This window comes from Habropoda laboriosa, unplaced genomic scaffold (genome assembly GCF_001263275.1).
Source record: "Habropoda laboriosa isolate 0110345459 unplaced genomic scaffold, ASM126327v1 scaffold126, whole genome shotgun sequence".
NCBI lineage: Eukaryota > Metazoa > Arthropoda > Insecta > Hymenoptera > Apidae > Habropoda > Habropoda laboriosa.
In genome coordinates this window covers 507,135-524,295 of record NW_017100288.1, presented here as the reverse complement: position 1 = coordinate 524,295, position 17,161 = coordinate 507,135, and the positions used below count along the sequence as shown (strand labels likewise).

At 31.4% G+C, this 17,161-nt stretch overlaps 2 protein-coding genes across 2 annotated transcripts; one reads left to right on the top strand and one right to left on the bottom strand.

Annotated features, from left to right (window-relative positions):
• The first annotated feature begins 2,163 nt into the window (after nt 1-2,163).
• On the top strand, nt 2,164-5,754 carry LOC108573734 (intraflagellar transport protein 80 homolog). Its single transcript, XM_017936209.1, has 16 exons — nt 2,164-2,258; nt 2,323-2,501; nt 2,653-2,763; nt 2,834-3,012; nt 3,083-3,172; nt 3,253-3,390; nt 3,464-3,588; nt 3,682-3,930; nt 4,001-4,164; nt 4,242-4,439; nt 4,515-4,665; nt 4,748-4,919; nt 5,004-5,126; nt 5,204-5,343; nt 5,417-5,555; nt 5,656-5,754. Exons 1-16 carry the CDS (start codon nt 2,164-2,166, stop codon nt 5,752-5,754), a joined length of 2,352 nt encoding a protein of 783 aa, XP_017791698.1.
• A 238-nt stretch (nt 5,755-5,992) lies between these two features.
• Nucleotides 5,993-11,242, bottom strand: LOC108573735 (bcl-2-related ovarian killer protein homolog A-like). The gene is made up of 5 exons (XM_017936210.1): nt 11,026-11,242; nt 7,130-7,441; nt 6,432-6,822; nt 6,215-6,273; nt 5,993-6,127 (listed from the first exon to the last, which is right to left on the bottom strand). The coding sequence occupies exons 1-5, from the start codon at nt 11,074-11,076 to the stop codon at nt 5,993-5,995; spliced, it is 948 nt and encodes a 315-aa protein (XP_017791699.1). The 5' UTR covers nt 11,077-11,242.
• Nucleotides 11,243-17,161: the final 5,919 nt, after the last annotated feature.

The following is a 17,161-nucleotide window of genomic DNA, read 5'->3' as shown; positions in this document are numbered from 1 at the left end:
CCGATGTTGAACAGATTATAACGCTTGAAATGATACAGTATTTTAATGCAAACGCCTTCACAATTATTTGCAATGTAACGAAAATGCAATAATGATCCGCCAACTGGTATTACTACTTTTCAACAGTTGGCAAACAGGGTGAGTTTAGAATATTACGTGTATACGTAAATCTGTCTGCACGTACGTACGCTATGTTGAAAAGTATCGTAAGTACTGCCATTGAAAACGAATTGTATCCGCATAATTTAAAAACGAACAGTATTAGAAGGTGTTGGTTAGAAAGAAGCTCGATAATGCGTGAGACGAAAAGGTTCCTATGCCAAAAAAAACAAAACAAAAAAAATTGATGAGGAATAATATGAGCGTCATAGCATAATGATATATTATTTATAACAAGAAATGATAGAGATGTAAAGGATTTTAATTAGAAAAAGTTGTAAATATGAAAGATGCACATTGCAGATGTTTATTATCGACACCGCAATAATAACGATTGTAAAATATTAATATCGCGATATCGTCGATATCGATTTGAATATGATGAAACAAAAAAAACAAAACGTGTCCTTTGTCAAAGATGATAAACCAAGGTTACGTATTAATCAAAACATAGAGATTAAAAATAGGGTGTTGATGTAATGATATTAATAACGCGTACTCTTAAGAATTGTAATAAGCAAAAATAATTGAGAAAGTGAGTAACGTAGTAACATAGGTGTAAATACCACGAGGCGTTTTTTGCTAAGCTGTTATGCGGTACCAAACGAGTTTAATATATTCTGTACAGAATGTTTCTCAGGATAGTTGTTACACGGCTTGAACATTTCCCACTATATTTGTAGATATAATCTTCAGAAGTAAACAATTTGTATATTATACTATTTAATCAAATTTTTTTAACACAGCTTATTTTTTTATTAATAATATTGCAATTATTGTGCAAAATACTATTTGAGTAAAATTTTAATGTATTTATTTTTGATAAATAATATAGGATTAGTAATACTTTCTAGAAATAAAGTGTGAAATTTTCAAGCTATTTTTGGGAGCATTTTAAGTATGTCATCAATATGTTGAAAGAATGCACGGTTGTTCCTCGACTAGGAACGATAATACACTGAGCAATTGTTAAGTGTGCATATGACAATGCAGCACGTCCTGTCTATTGAATCTCCGAATTTATTTTTTTTTTTTTGTCACGAGTCTCGTCATTACGTATTACGACAAATGATATTTTTGTTACCTCTTATTGTATTTGTCCGTTTCCTTATCTTTCTAACATATCTTTCTCTTCTCTCATTTTCATCGCAATGTATGGTTTCATTTTTTTATCTTCATGCGACCAACTATCCTAACTATTCATCCGCGAGAACTGCGTGATAGTCTGTAAGCATATGTATAAGGATACAAAATAACGTGTATGTACATTTATATAGATCTACGTGAATAGAGATATATATATATATATAATATGTATACACAATGAATGTATAATTTCTTGGTTGTACAGATCTGAGCGTTATCTCCAAAATGTTCTATTTTATATATAATTATTACATTGCATTCAATGTAAGCGATATCTTCCAATGCCGGCATTGTATCATCGCGTTAAGAAATGTTTGTAACACTGTGAGACATCATCGTTTATAAAAGTGAAAATGAAAAGGTTGTGAAGTCCAGGTGCTGGTACCCTTACCAGGAATCACCAGCTTCCTGGATTTATTTGTATCGTGGGGAGACGTATGAGGTTGTGCTAATGAAGATTAATGAATTGTATTGAGAAAGCTTTAATAAACGTGTGTAAAATTGGGTTTCAACCTATGAGTTTTCATTACATTTATTATATATGCACAAATTATAGTTAAAAATTGAATAGTGATCAAAGCATTTTATTCATGTAACATTCATAACAAAAATAATGCATATACGATATTTTAATGTATATTTAATAATATGAACGTAATACACATGTGTACTACTCTGTTACTATAGTAACTACACCCCACAAATTCCTGGGCTTCAAGGTTCGCCTAAGCACGCGATCGAATTTGTATATAGAATGTTCACGTTGTTCGACGTCAAATGTATAGGAATTTTACATGAAGTTACGATCGTATTTACACATATATTTAGACACGAATTAAGGTGACATTCAGATGCAAAATGAGATTCAAAATATCTGCACAACATCGTAATGGTCACAAGCGCTTGGTAACTTGCGTAGCATGGAGTTCGGCGGAAGAAATTTACTCTTGTGGGTATGTTTTAATACTTACAGAAAATCATACAAACAAAGTAAATGATTGCCCTTTTTTTTTATAGCGAAGATCATTTATTAATATCGTGGCACTTGGAGGGCGGAATTGCGCATTCAAGTATTGTTACAGAATTTCCTGATGATTTTTATCCAACGGATATGCAATGGCATCCGCGGCCGCACTATGCAGTACTAATTACCAAAAAACAATCATTAGATGTTCTTTTAATTACTACAGCTGATGGTATTTATTTTAATACTAAAAGCTATTATTGAAGTGTATTATACTTCAGTTATAATTTGATTTGTTAACTATTGGAAATCTCAAAGTACTATATACCTTTCTTTTATAGCATTAATATTATCAATATTTGTTCTAATTGTTTTTACAACAGGAAAATATCATTTAGTTAATAAAAATGGACGAATAGAAAAAAGTATAGATGCTCATAAGGGAGCAACAACAGTAGGAAGGTGGAATAATGATGGCACTGCACTTTTGACTGGTAATTAAAATACTTTAATTGAAGTGATTACTAAATTAATTGTTCATTCAAATCTATATCATAATTTTAGCTGGTGAAGATGGTTTAATGAAAATTTGGTCACGTAGTGGCATGCTTCGCTCTGTTATAGTTAAAGGAATGTTTCCTATATTATCTGCTGCTTGGAGCCCAGATTGTACAACAGTATTATATTCTCAGGGAGCACACTTAACATTTCAGTCATTGAATTCTAATTCCAAACCACGAAAGGTTAAAGAATTTAATAGTATTTGTATAAATAAAAAATCAGAATAATGTTTAGAGAAAAATTTTATTTTAGTTATTAGCTCATGATGGTCTCATTTTGGTTTTATCTTGGTGTCACACTCATGGATTAATCATTTCTGGTGGGGAAGATTGTAGATACAAGGTAGAATGTAATATAAATTTCAAATAACATTTATTTATGCAAATACTATAATCAATAAAGAGTTAAATTTTCTCTTGAAGGTGTGGGATTCTAGTGGCACTCAGTTGTTTTCTAGTAGTGTGGGAGATCACCCTGTTACAGCAGTAAATTGGAGTTATTCTGGAGACTACTTTGCTGTTGGATCATTTAATACAATCAAACTTTGTGATAAGACAGGAGTTAGTTTATTTTTATATATTATTTTGTCACTTGTATGTGTAATCTTTCTCACTAATCTGAATACATTTCTAGTGGTCTCATTCATTAGAGAAAATTAATGCTGGAAGTATATACAGTATTGCTTGGTCAAGTGACAGCACTCAAGTATCTATGGCTTGTAGTAATGGAACTGTGTTAACAGGTCATATAATAGACAGGTATAAAAAAGAAGATATTGATAACATATAAAACAAGATATTATCCTCGACAACTTTATTTATATTTGTGTATTTAACACGAACGATAAACAGGAGATTGGAATGGAATAATTATGAAGCCATATTGGTCACAAGAAAAGTGATAGAAGTTAGAGATGTGGGTAATGAAATAAGAGAAACACTGGAGATATCAGATCGCGTGGTTCAATTGGAATTTGGTTTCGATCATTTAGTTGTAATTACACCGGCGCAATGTCACATTTATTCCGTAGTAAATTGGAATACCCCTGCCATATTCGATTTGAAAAATACTAGTGTGTCAGCAGTACTTCTTGCAGAAAAGTACATATCGATTATTTTATTTATTACAAATGATCAATGAAACGTCATTTATGAATATATATTTTTGTAGGCACTTTTTATTAGTGGAATGGAATAGCGTATCACTGTATAGTTATCAAGGTCGTTTATTAGGAACTCCAAAATGGAAAGGAATGACACAGGAACGACTTTATCCTCCTTGTGTATCGTTGTGTTCTGACACTTTAGTTATACGATCCCAAAGTAACGAAAAACGTATGATAAAACATCTTTTTCAATACTAAAAGAGAAATTATAAATGTATAAAGATTCTGACGAAACATGTTCTTTAGAACTTTATGTATTAGAAGTGGCTTACAATAAACCTATAACAGAAAACCAGGCTTATACACATCTTCAAAATATTTCAAGAGTTGCACTTAATTACATTGGCGGAGTAAACGATCGACAAGTAGCATTAATTGATACAAATAAAGATTTGTTTCTGGTTTCTATAAGGACCACTGGTTTTGGCAGAGTATGTAAAATAGGTATGTAGTTCTTCAAAAACGTTTTTATGCTTATGCATTTGCAGCATTTCTGAAATTTTTTATTATATCTTTTAGCTGCTATGGCTCAAGATATTAAGTGGGCTACCGATGCAAATGTTTTAGCAGCGATGTTGGATGCAACACTATCTGTGTGGCTGTGTCCCAATTGTGTGCATTATAGTGATCGTAAAATTATACGAAAAACCAGGATCGACAAGGAAAGCAGGTTTTATATTTTTAACTCTATCGTATAAATTACAATTTATTATTCCTTCTTAATGAGAATCGTTTTTTATCGATCTTTTTAGCGAATTTGGTAAACAGCCAAGTATAGCAAATGTTTATAACGGAATGGTAATGATACGACGTGGTGATGGTGCTCTAGTAGCTTCTTCCTTTTATACGTTTTTTATTAGTCTTCATCAACATATATTAAACAAAAGGTGGAAAGAAGCCGTGTCACTTTGTCGAATTGCTCAGGTAATTAATTTTCCTTTCCTCAATAAATTGATGTAAATCTTCTAAAATAAATTAACATTTCCTTGAAAACCTGAAAATTTTTAGAATGAAATATTATGGACTTGTATGGCTGTTATGGCAACTGACAATAAGGAATTGAACGCTGCTGAAGAAGCATACGCGGCAATCTCACGATATGATAAAGTTGATTATATTCAATACATAAAGGTGATAATGCAGATACATTAGTAAGATATAATTATTTTCTGAACGAATCAGTAATTCAAAATTTGTTTATATTAAAGAGTTTACCAAATAAGACAGAAAGATTAGCCGAAATGGCACTTCTGTCGGGAGATTTATTAACTGCAGAAGGAATACTTTTGCAAAATGGATTAGTCGAAGAGGCCATACGAATCAACATTGAAGTGTACAATTGGAATAGGTATTTATTTTTGTTTATTTAATTGATTAGAATAATTTTTAAAACATTATTTTTGAATTTGTTATTTATTTAGAGCGTTAGAATTGGCAATTAGACATAAAAAGCAACTTGACGAAGTATTAAACGCACGGAGGAAATATCTTAATGTAATAAACAAAAAAGAAACAAATCAAAGTTTTCTTGCTTATATGACGAACGTGGCGAAAAGTCAAGTAAATTGAATACTTTTATCCTATTGCACAACTGTGAACGTTTTGCACATAATTTTCTATGTGTCTACTAAACAGTGAGACTATAAACTGTTTTCACCAGGATGCCGAGGAAAAGATTTCCTTTAAGCGAGACGAAGTTGAACAACCGAAAGCGGAAAGGCAAATGAATGAAACATTAGAGCAAGAAATGCATATCTGAAAGCGTAACACTAGTTTCGTTTATACAAATTATTTATTAAAATATATAAAAATCAAGTATAATGAACCTGCATTTCAAAGTACCTCAAATTAAAATACAATTAATCCCGTGGAAGGATAGATCGTACGATAAATTGTTCAACTGTTCAAAAATTAATGTAACATTTTTACATTAATCAGGAATTCAATTGAAATATGATACGATGCATCAGTTTTCATATAATTATATTTAAGGCGTGTCACAAAACTAAAAACTTTAAAAATATCGAGATCATAAAAACGATTAGGCTGGTACATATAAATAACAGTATAAGTTTCCGTGAGTACCATATTGGTTCATTCGTCACAGGTCTGTATCGTGTTGTTAGAGTGGACTAAAATGAAAAATATAACTTTTTTAAGATACAAAAAAAAATATTCTCTCTTTGTTCCATTGCTATTTGTAATTCATTCTATCTTACCCATCCGCCATTGGCTTGTATCCATGCTGCAAGGTCCTCTTCTAAAACGTCTGTCATTCCTAATACCAAATAGAACATAATTTTTAATCATTGTATAATATTAAACGTTTCATAAGTATTTTCCTCGCTATTTACAGCTAAATCGACGGTTTTTACAATTGAAACAACGAGTTCAAGATCAGAAGAATAACATCTGAATTTTAAAATAGTTACTTGCCTCTCTGTATGGCAAGTAAATATTCAGGTTTGCCCTGACGTACGCAGTCGACGGCAATGCCACCAGCTATTGCATAAAGGGCTATCACTTTGCTCCAAGTCATCTCTCCATTCCTGATCATCTCCCTGGAGACATCGACGATGGCCTCGCTGGCAGACTGTTCCGTTGAGAAACTACCGCAACCAATTTGTCGAGAGACACGGTTGAATAAATTTGGATGCATCTTCTCAAGTTCAGCTCCGACCCATACCAACTCTGGATAAACTTCTCCGACGACTGCACCACCAGGAAGCAGCATAGCGCTCCTCATTCGTTTCAGGCCAAGCTTTCGATGAAAGATTCCTGATCGTTTTAAACGGTTCCGAATATATTGAGCACATAGCGAGGATCCCTGTGCACACATTAATTATAATCGTTCTACCTTTCTGTTACAAAGTATCCAATTTGAAATTTCTAAAAGTAACAAATGAATATCTGAGTATAATAAATATTAACAGCTATTTATTTTTTACTCATTAGAAATTAATATGTCTTCAATAGAGTTTATGTTTCTTGAATTATTGATTTATATAAATTTTGAACTGTAATATTTATCAAGAAATTGTTACACAAAGTGTTTAAATAGTATAAGTAACTTTTAAATTTGTACAAAAGCTGTTAAACTAATAACGGAATAATTTATAAAACAGGTGGTATACCTGCGACACTGTGAGCTCGATCGAGGCCGAAACTGTTCTCCAGCGAATCGTGTGAGAAATCTTTCTGGAGACGACATCGCTGACATTGCTGAACCTCCTTCGTGCTGAATCAACGACGTGAAACGGCGACACTTCTTGATTATTTGCAACCGGAAATGCGGCCAAATTCGAGTGCAGCGATAAAGCTAAGCTGTTCCTGCGATACGGCTGCGCTGTATTCCCAGAACTGTCCTCCAAACCCCGTAGAGATCCGACGAGTCCAGACATTGAAGTATCTTCCGTGGAATGTTCCTGCCATTCAGGCTTTTCAAGCTTAAAGAATTTTAATGGACGTTAAAAAAAACACGTAACATCTCGGTTTTTTTGTTTTGCGAATCAATCTTTCGTGAAGAAAAAAACTAATCGTTCAACATTTTTAAAATTATGTAGCTTAAATTTTTATTATTCGTGTAGTTTTTTTTTACAAGTCGCATTTATTCAGGAACGATTTTTTAAATGTTTTAGTAGTTATATAATTGGTTTCTTTAGAAAAATAAGGATAATGGTCAGGTAGAAAATGTTATTCAAAAAAGTATTCAAAATAGCCTGAGGAGGTGAAGAAACATTTAAGCTTGGATTGATTCGTCATCCTTCTAATCACTTCATTAATCAAGTAATAAATTAGTAGCTGTGATTAATGGTTAATGATCCAGAAAACGTGTAAATGTCGGTTAACCACAAGATGACCACAAACTATACTTCAGTATCAATGTGTCCTTAGACCGTCAGTAAAGCTAGTTAGAGCGGTGTTGATACGTGTAAAACGACTTTCAAGGTATCGCGGTTTAGTTAACCACAAGATGACCACAAACTATACTTCAGTATCAATGTGTCCTTAGACCGTCAGTAAAGTTAGTTAGAGCGGTGTTGATACGTGTAAAACGGTATCGCGGTATCATCCGGAAATGAGAATAGCGACCAGTGCTCTATTTCTAATTGATTTCGTTTATTAAACAAAAATATTATTTTTCTCTACATGCTTCAGTGTAATTGTTTGACTTTTTCAAAGATTCATTATATCATAAGCTCAATACAATAAATTTTAAAATAACTTTCTTTTCTAAATCACTCATGAATTTAATAAAAGAAGCTTTCTCTAGTGATAGTAAACCAGTAATTTTGAATTAACTTTTAACTGTCAATAGTTAGTATTTGCATTAAAATTTGTTAAAGCTTCATTTTATCAAAAAGGATGAATCAAAAATATCAAACTGTTATGTATAAGATATACAAAATATAAAAACTATTAAAAGTAAGACATATGCTGATAAGATCACAGATATCATCAATATGATACGTTTTTTATATGAGATATTAATCATTTTCCACGTAGTAATACGTCAATGAAATGTTTTAACGATAAATTCAATTCCACAGGGGCCTCCTCTTGCCTGTGAGAAGAACTTCTCAAGGATCATGGTTGAATATCTGCACAGTCCCTTTATGGTAATCCTAAGGCACACGTTACGAAAGAAGAACGCTTGCAGAATCCTCTCTGGTCTTGCCACTACAAAAAAGCGACACAGTGCATTCACACCAGGTATCGTAACGCAATTATTATTCTGCTGGCCAAGTGCAGCTGTTGTTATCTCGCAGCCTTATTTAGCGTTGCTATTTGACATGCTCCTTCGCCGGCCGCTTTGTGTGCCGCCTCGCTAAGATATACTCTCATTGTGTGCATATTACTCATTTCCATTTCATCATTTGCCTTCTTAACGAGCTGGATTAAACGTGGCGTGTGTCATTTCTAAATTAACGCGACCTCTTAGCGCGGCCGATTTTCAAATCACGGTTCGTTGATCCATCTAATGGCCGTAGAGTGTTAATTAAGGTGTTTGTCTACCTCACGTTTAAGCTTGTTAACCGTTCAATTACAGTGCAATTAAAAGTTTCAAACACTAGTACGTTCTTAATTTAATATGCAGATCTATTGAGTGTTTTGGGTGTTTGTTTATTTTTTCTGTTTGTGATAAAGGTATACAGTATTGGGAAAATTAGCTGAATAATTCACAGCACTGATAGAATCTCAAAACTGGGTTGAGAGATTTTTTTTTGAAGATTATATATTCAGTTATGAAAGGCAAGAGCAGTTATGTTGAAGTGTTAGTTATTTATTATATTATTAATATACTTGTCCATTTGATACAAGTTTTCACTTAGAAATTTTTATTACCTTCATGGACAATGTGTTTACACAAACATGTTTTGTTCCATTTGTCACAGCATTGCATGAAGTATAAAAGTTTTGATAAAATCTGAAAACTGGGTCAAGAGATTGCTTCAACTATTGTATGCATATTTAGTTATGTTAAAGTGTTGATAATTTCATGTTTTCATTTAAATATTGAAGATGAAGAATATACTTGTCCATTTGATACAAGTTTTTACTTAAATTCATCTGAAAATTCTTTGTCTTTGTGGACAATGTATTTAAACAAACCAGTTGTATAATATTGCGAATATTAAGTCTTAATTAAAATTAAAATTAAATGCTACAAGAATCAAGTACAAATGATTCATTCCTAGATTAACATATTACAAAAAGTATTCTAACATTTGTAGTATTATAATTAATAGAATATATATGTTCTTCTATTAATTGAAGTGAATTTTTAGATGAATTTCTAAGTGAACACTTGTATCCAATGGACAAGTATATTCTTCACTTTGTGTATTTAAATGAAAACATGAAATTATCAACACTTTAACATAACTACTCTTTTATTCAATATATATAATTTAAATATTTTACTATTTTCAATTTTCTTTTTTTCACTTTTTCCACTTTTCCTTTTTTTAATTTTATTCTGATTAATCACTGCATGATTTAGCTAACTATTTCTGCAACGGCCACGTGAAGTCTGTATCGGCTACCAGTCGATCGATAAGAAAAATCGTTGTGTCTGTAAAATGAGGTCATAGGTAACACGTGAAAAATTAATTGCAATCTGTCTGCGCTCGCTTCGTTCGAGTGTTTGTTAGTTATCAATTATCAACGATGTCCAGCTGGTCGATTATCGTTTGAGAGGCTACGTAACTCGCGTATATTAACAGTTTCGTTGTGCTCGCTTTCGCAGCTTGCTATAATTCAACCTATCCTCGTGACATTTTAAACGATATTACAACTACGTAACTTGTTATTAAACGAATTACTTTTTCTTCTACAATTAAAGTAGAAATTTTTGTTGAAAAATATTTTGAAATAAATAAAAATTAAAAAAAAAGAGAATAAAAATTCGCATTTGATCGCTTGTTATTGAACGAATTATTTTTTTTTCTTCAATTAAAGTAGAAATTTATGTTGAAAAGAATTTTAAAATAAATAAACATTAAAAATTAGTCATAACAGAGAGTAAAGATCTATAGAGATCTATATTGAAAGAGAATAAAAATTGAATATATCAGCTGCAGAGATTGTTTCATCGATTCTTAAAAATTAACACAGCACTATTTTCATTAAAACAACAGTTAAAATAATTTCCAAGTAATAAATTAAAGTGCAAAAGAAGTTTAACTTTATAATCAATTCAAGGAACTCCAAACAAAATGCAAAACACCAAAAGCATAATGCACGAATATATTAGGTGATCCCATAAGTTCGTACAAAAATCGAAAAATATTTTAATAAAAATCCAAGAAAATTCTATACAAAATCTTACAAAAAAAAAAATTAGTTTTCTTTTTTTTTAATCAAATTTAAAGGATCGTTAGAACTATCGATCTAAATTACAAAATTCGAGACAAGAATGTATGGGATGATCTAACAGCACAATGTTTGGGAAAAAAAAAAAAGTAGTGAACAGAAATCACGTCAAACGGCAAGCACGAGAAGCGGAGAGTTGAATGAACGAATTTACCATCGGCAGGGTCGCCTCCTCTTGTACCCCCAATCGAAAGTCCGGCTTCATCGTAATTAACGCGCGACCGCCTCATTAGTCACTGTCATCTAACTCGTTCCACATACACATTATATGCGTAATATGCTCCTGAATTATCGCTTATCAACGGTGAGGCTGGCCGGTCGATTATCGTTCGAGGAGTGTGCGCGACGGCGCGTTAAATCGTTTGTTTTATCAATTTCCAAGGCTTATTTCCGTGCCTGAATGATGCCCGATAATGAAAGCCGTACGTCATTTTTGCATTATTGCCCGGGCTCTCTCTGTGTTGCGCGCAACTTTTTCGTCGAACCACGGCCAAGTCATGAGATACGATCGTCATCGTTCTTGTGAATTGGACAAGATGAAAAATGAGAATAATCGTTAGTTTGATTGACGTAAGCCGCTGACAGACGTACGTGTTGTCTAATGAGATTTAAATTATGGTTGTAACATAGTCAGGGAAGTACGTCGATTTATGGTGTTGAAACGGGGAAACGACGATAGATGTGATCGATTAGTTTTCAGAGGTTAAGTTGTCTCTTCTTTTGAAACGAAGAAAATTTTCTTTTTTTTCTTTTTTTCGTAATCTTTCTGTGTGTATGCTTCCATTGTTGAAGTTCTTGCGCTGTAATCTTTTCAAAATTAAAGAAATTATTAAAAATAACGAAGATTAGTTAGTAATTTAATTATTCAAAATAATTCAGATTAATTTCTTAATGTAATAATTATTGAATAATTTATTCATTTGTTTTACCTTGGTTTGGAAAATGTAATTTGTTCATTGGACACAATTTTGTGAATTACAATTCGAGAATTATTTCAATGTAAATTTTACTTCAACGCTAGATTCTATTTTAAGGTACAAATACTGCTCTACATATGTATGTACTTTTGGTCAATAAGGTAGTGTCCTTTAATTAGCCGATTGATGTCGGTAAAAATCATGGAAGAAGAAACTTAATTAGACGAACATAAATTAAGAATAGAATAAATTAGATTAACTACTAATTGGAGCGTCAATGCTTGTTAGTGTAGCAATTAGTAAAGTCTTAAAAAGAGACTTGAACGAAAGTGGAAGAGAAATAAAGTATACTTCGACACATTTTCGTTCGTGTTAACGTCTGAAAAGTGTTTTTCGATCGTAACTTATCAATGAAATGCATCGAGTATTCCTGATATTAATATTTTTACAATCTTCGTTTATATAAATTATAATGATTTGCAAAAAAAAAAGACGAAACGAAATTCGCTTAACTTTCGTGCAGATCAGTTTTCTAAATCGTTACAATTTAACTAAACGAAAGATATTTATTCCGCAATAGTTAAGTAAGATGAGATTAAATAAAATACGAAAAAGAAATTTAATACACTGTCTATTTTTTTTTTTTTTAACGTAATTTCACGGTTCACCCTAGCGTACTTTCTAAATATCAATTTTCTTCTATTTACCGCAGTAAATATTAATCATAACGAAACTTAAGATAACATTTAGATAACAACAGAATTGAAAATGAAAGAACAAGTGTGTAACCACAAGTGAAATTTTTAACTCTAAAGCAAACATAATTAAGTCAAATAACTGTCGAATAGAAAAGAACATCCCATAATTTGAATTACAAAAGAAGTCATCGAAACTTACATCGATGAAAATCGACAGTAGGAGCAACGTTAATATGCAAACAGGTGTTAATTACATAACGTAAAAACATTTATCGTGTGTCTTTCTTGTAGCATTTTGCATGTAGAAACGACACGTGCAGATGACACGAACGTGACTAAATATGAAAAGCGTATGCAAAAAAACTACGTAATTGCGTCAGTTCAAATTTTTTGCTTGGTGTACTCGAATAAATAATACTATTTCCGTATTTAACAAAAGATCTTATTATAACTGTTATACTTACTTTAGAAAGATATATAATTATTGCAATCCAAATTATTAACTAATTTCTAAACATAGCTCCTAATTTTTAAAAATGCAACATTCACTTTTTCTTTCATAGTATTAACCAGGTTGTATAAATACATATAATAAATGCAAACAACTACGCTTCGTTAGCTGAAATATTAGACAACATGTCGTATCATCGTTCCTATGATAAAGTTACGAAACTGCAAAAACGTACTTTCCCAGAAGAGAAAGAAAACCACTTTGTTAATTCGCGTAAAATCACTTTTCCACTGATTTTATCTAGTAACTAAAAAAAAACTAGTTGATGAATAAAATCAGTGTAAAGGTGATTTTACATTAATCGACAAACTGGTTTTCTTCTCTCTTAAAAAATTCAGTTTTTGCAGGTTTAAAACTTTATCATTTGAATAAAGATACGTGTAACATGTTATATTTACTGCGAAACAGTTCTCTTTAAGCGATTCAAATTTTTTTCCCACCTTAATATGCAACGAGAAAATTCAAAATGACGTCATATTTTATTTTCGAACTATATTACCTGCTACACATTATTAATTTAATTCTTTCGTGACTAAGACGTCATGATCGATGGATCAATAACGAATTCTGAAAAAAAAAAAGAATAATTCAGTCACGAAAGAGTTAATTCAATAAAGTATTGCCACGTTTTATTAATTCGTTCAAATAATCTTTTCTCACACGGTGAATTTATTGTATGTAATTTAATTGTGAACGAATCCCGTCAGTTCGATTAATAAATCGAAGAGGACAAGGTACAATTAAACATTTCTAAGAGATAATAAATGTCTTGGCGTAATTAATGTTGCCATAAACGTAAGAATAACAACCGAGGAGGAGCATAAATCATGAATCGAGGAGTCGAGTCAGTCGCGATCTTTTATCCTGAGAAAGTATATGTACGTGCTCTGAACGATCGGTGCCAAGCGAATTCCTCGAATCATCAATCGCGGCCACTTGCTGTCTTTCGTCGTGAAACAAGTAGCCTGTATTTCAAGCACGTAAACTACCAGTGTCATTCGCATAATACGGATGTAAGGTGCGAGGAAAAAAAGGCTACGGAAGGATTCAACGATGGCGGTGAATTTTAATAACCTGAAAATAGCAGTTTTTTAAGAGAGAGAAATATCACGATCACTGGTTACAAGAAAAGAGAAAGAATATCGTGTAAAAATGAAAATGTCATTGATTGATCGATATACAACGTGATGTAATGCTCAGTTATTGTGTTATAAAGTAATTATGATGACATTATACAGTGCTATTCAGATATTTATCTATACTTCGTGACATCGTTAAAAACTGGCAATAAGTAATATCAAATGGTAGTGACGTAGTTTGTGGTGTTAGAAATTGTTTTAGTCAATGGATCTAATAATAGGGTATAAGTATCTTATATTTAGTGTTACGTATAGTGTTTAAATAATAAATTCAAGGAAAAGTGGTACTGAAAGTGACAATCAAGATTTTTAAATGAAATATTGAGAAAGTAGTGAATAATAATTTTGCTATTAAAAATTATGTCGTCATACGTTTCATTTTTAATCTTCCCGACGACTTTTTCAAGGTGAGCATGTAAATTTTGTGAAAGTCTAAAATCAATAATTACGATTTTTCCTCAGAGAAAAACGATGAATAAATTTTAAAGTTGATATACTTTAGCACGTTTAATTCAAATAATTTAGAAGTTATGATTCTCCCCGCTCGTTTCTTGTATATTGCGCATGCGCAGAAATTGTTGCTTGATTACAAATAGGCTATTCGAATCTTAGAACTGCATATTCATCGTAACATATTGTTATTACAAAATAAAGTTTAATTTGTTGAAAGAAAAATAAAGCATTAGATAATAAATTAATGTAGATTATTATTTCGAGGGGTAAATATGTTCAAAGATTAACATATAGATAATACTGAACCTATGGAATAAGATATATTAAAATATGATTCATAATCGATGTATTTACCAATTAATGTATCAAACTTTCGAAATTTTTACAGAATATATGATTATCATGTTTTGAAAGAGCTCTTCGTTTCTTCAGTTATTGATAATACATCGTGTTTAGAACATGGGCACACCGCTATCTGCATAAATTAGCATATTTTATTGCTTCGTCGATTAGGTACACCGTCAAATTTCATAGGTGACGTAAGTATAGAAAAGAAAAAAAGGAAGTATGGAATTGGAAGGGCGACGTGTAACTAACAGTATGAAAATATAGGTCGAGACGACATCCAATAAAAGATGCGGGCTGCACATTCTTCAGGTAACGGCTATACCTCCCACCTTTCAAAAATTTGCCAAAAACGAAGTCAGTTTTCTTACATGAAAAGAACTTTCTTTATTATTTCCCGCAATGATTAATAAATAATATAAAACAATCGTTATATTTCACAGTCGGTATAAATTATAAAAAAATTTGAACAGCCATTAGATCGTATCTTCGATCTTATTTGTTAGTCAGTCAAAAACTGTCTCCGTAATATTTTACAAATTTTTCTTATTTCCGATACGGAAAAGTTATTGGAAAAACATTACTAAGTTACTGTTACGGCTAACATAAATTTTTATTCACCTATTTTCATTGACAAGTAGTTGTTTGCGTGTATTTTAACAAGAAGCTATATTGTTACCTTGAATGTTAACGAAGTACGGAAAGTTATCGTTATTTTCTTTGACGGTCGCCTGCACGATTATACCTCATGCGTGAAATCGGTTCCAAACATTTTTCGTCGAAATTGTATACGTTCGATCACTTTTTAATGAAATACACTACAGTAAAAACTCACACTGTCCACGATAACACATTCGTTTTCTTTGAAACTCATGATTTTACTTCAATTAAATTGTTGTGTAATTGAAAAAAAAAGAAAGATTTATAATGATCGTAACGTGCGAGGGACAAGCAGCACACCGTCGAAATTGTAAGAAGCACAGCGCGTACAATACTGGTAACTTTTCAACTACACACGATATATCTCGAAAGTGTTGGGTGAACGCCGTGCAAGTGTTATCCCTATTTACGTCGCAGTACAACGGTTGAGTCACTATACGAAAACCATCTTAATCGCCGGGAAGAAATCTAAATTGCAAGAAATTAGAATTAATTTGGGATTAATTCAGAAATTTTGTAAAACATTTTCCAATGATTCAGATCGTTGTTATTTTCTGAAATTATTAATGTAGCATAGTTAACGTAGTAGTCAAATTCGTTGTTGGTTTGTAGGTATATTAAAATATGTTGTTGATTATCATAAACAAAAAGGTAATATATTTTACATGAGAATCGATCAATTTTAAGAAAGTTCATACTGCTATTTAAATTTCTTTTGAATTGCTGTAATAAACATTATACTCGTTTTACATAAATTGGCATAATTTTATGATAATGATAATATTTGAAAAATGTAATAATGTGACGTAGAGTATTGTACTTAATAAAAATTATTGTATAATTATAGCTTTGTGACCATTTATGAAAAATAATACAATCTGTTTTCGCCTTACGAAGTACTTTTTTTCGACAAAGACAGTTCTAAAGTCCGATAGAATTTTACACAACGAGGATTATTAAACTTTCATCGTATACATTTATTTCTAGTATATTTTGTTATAAAAATTTGAATTTTCAATGAAACTATGAAGCTAATTCTATTAATCTTTAATTCACATGATATTTTTGTTTGTCAAGAATGATTGTTATAGGCGCAACAAGGAACTCTGATGATAATAGTAATTTTAAAACTTAGATTATTACGAATTTTTCAAAGTCTAATGATGGTAAAAGAAGGCTGCATTTGATTGCCAAAGTTTAGAAAATTTTGTCGCGTTATCAAACATTATCAATATTCATAGTCTACAATTATATTAATCTCCTCAATACATGAGTCAACAATTGCAAGTTCCTTTGTATTTGTAACAATTTCAAGGATTATGGGATACTTTTAAATAGATATTTGCGTTATAATTTAGTTTCACATGTTGGCTTTTTTAGGGTCACATGCAATATATTTGTATAATAATAAAGAATGTCACATGAGATATCCTTCTTAAAATAGAAGGAATAAACGGGACAATAAATTCGCGTATAACAATATACTATTCACAACGATGATATGATAAAGTAGCATCGAGAGGCAACAATTTTCTTCTTCGGAAAAACGGTACAACTTACATTATAT

Excerpts from the sequence above, each read along its gene's own strand:
- LOC108573735 (XM_017936210.1), bottom strand. The coding sequence starts at position 11,076 with ATGAAGCCGGACTTTCGATTGGGGGTACAAGAGGAGGCGACCCTGCCG. Across the intron at positions 6,823-7,129 it reads TCGAGCTCACAGTGTCGCAG|GGATCCTCGCTATGTGCTCA; the intron begins GTATACCACCTG and ends ATGTGTGCACAG. Across the intron at positions 6,274-6,431 it reads TTTACTTGCCATACAGAGAG|GAATGACAGACGTTTTAGAA; the intron begins GCAAGTAACTAT and ends ATTTGGTATTAG.
- LOC108573734 (XM_017936209.1), top strand. The coding sequence starts at position 2,164 with ATGAGATTCAAAATATCTGCACAACATCGTAATGGTCACAAGCGCTTG. Across the intron at positions 2,502-2,652 it reads TTTAATTACTACAGCTGATG|GAAAATATCATTTAGTTAAT; the intron begins GTATTTATTTTA and ends TTTTTACAACAG. Across the intron at positions 5,556-5,655 it reads CGAACGTGGCGAAAAGTCAA|GATGCCGAGGAAAAGATTTC; the intron begins GTAAATTGAATA and ends TGTTTTCACCAG.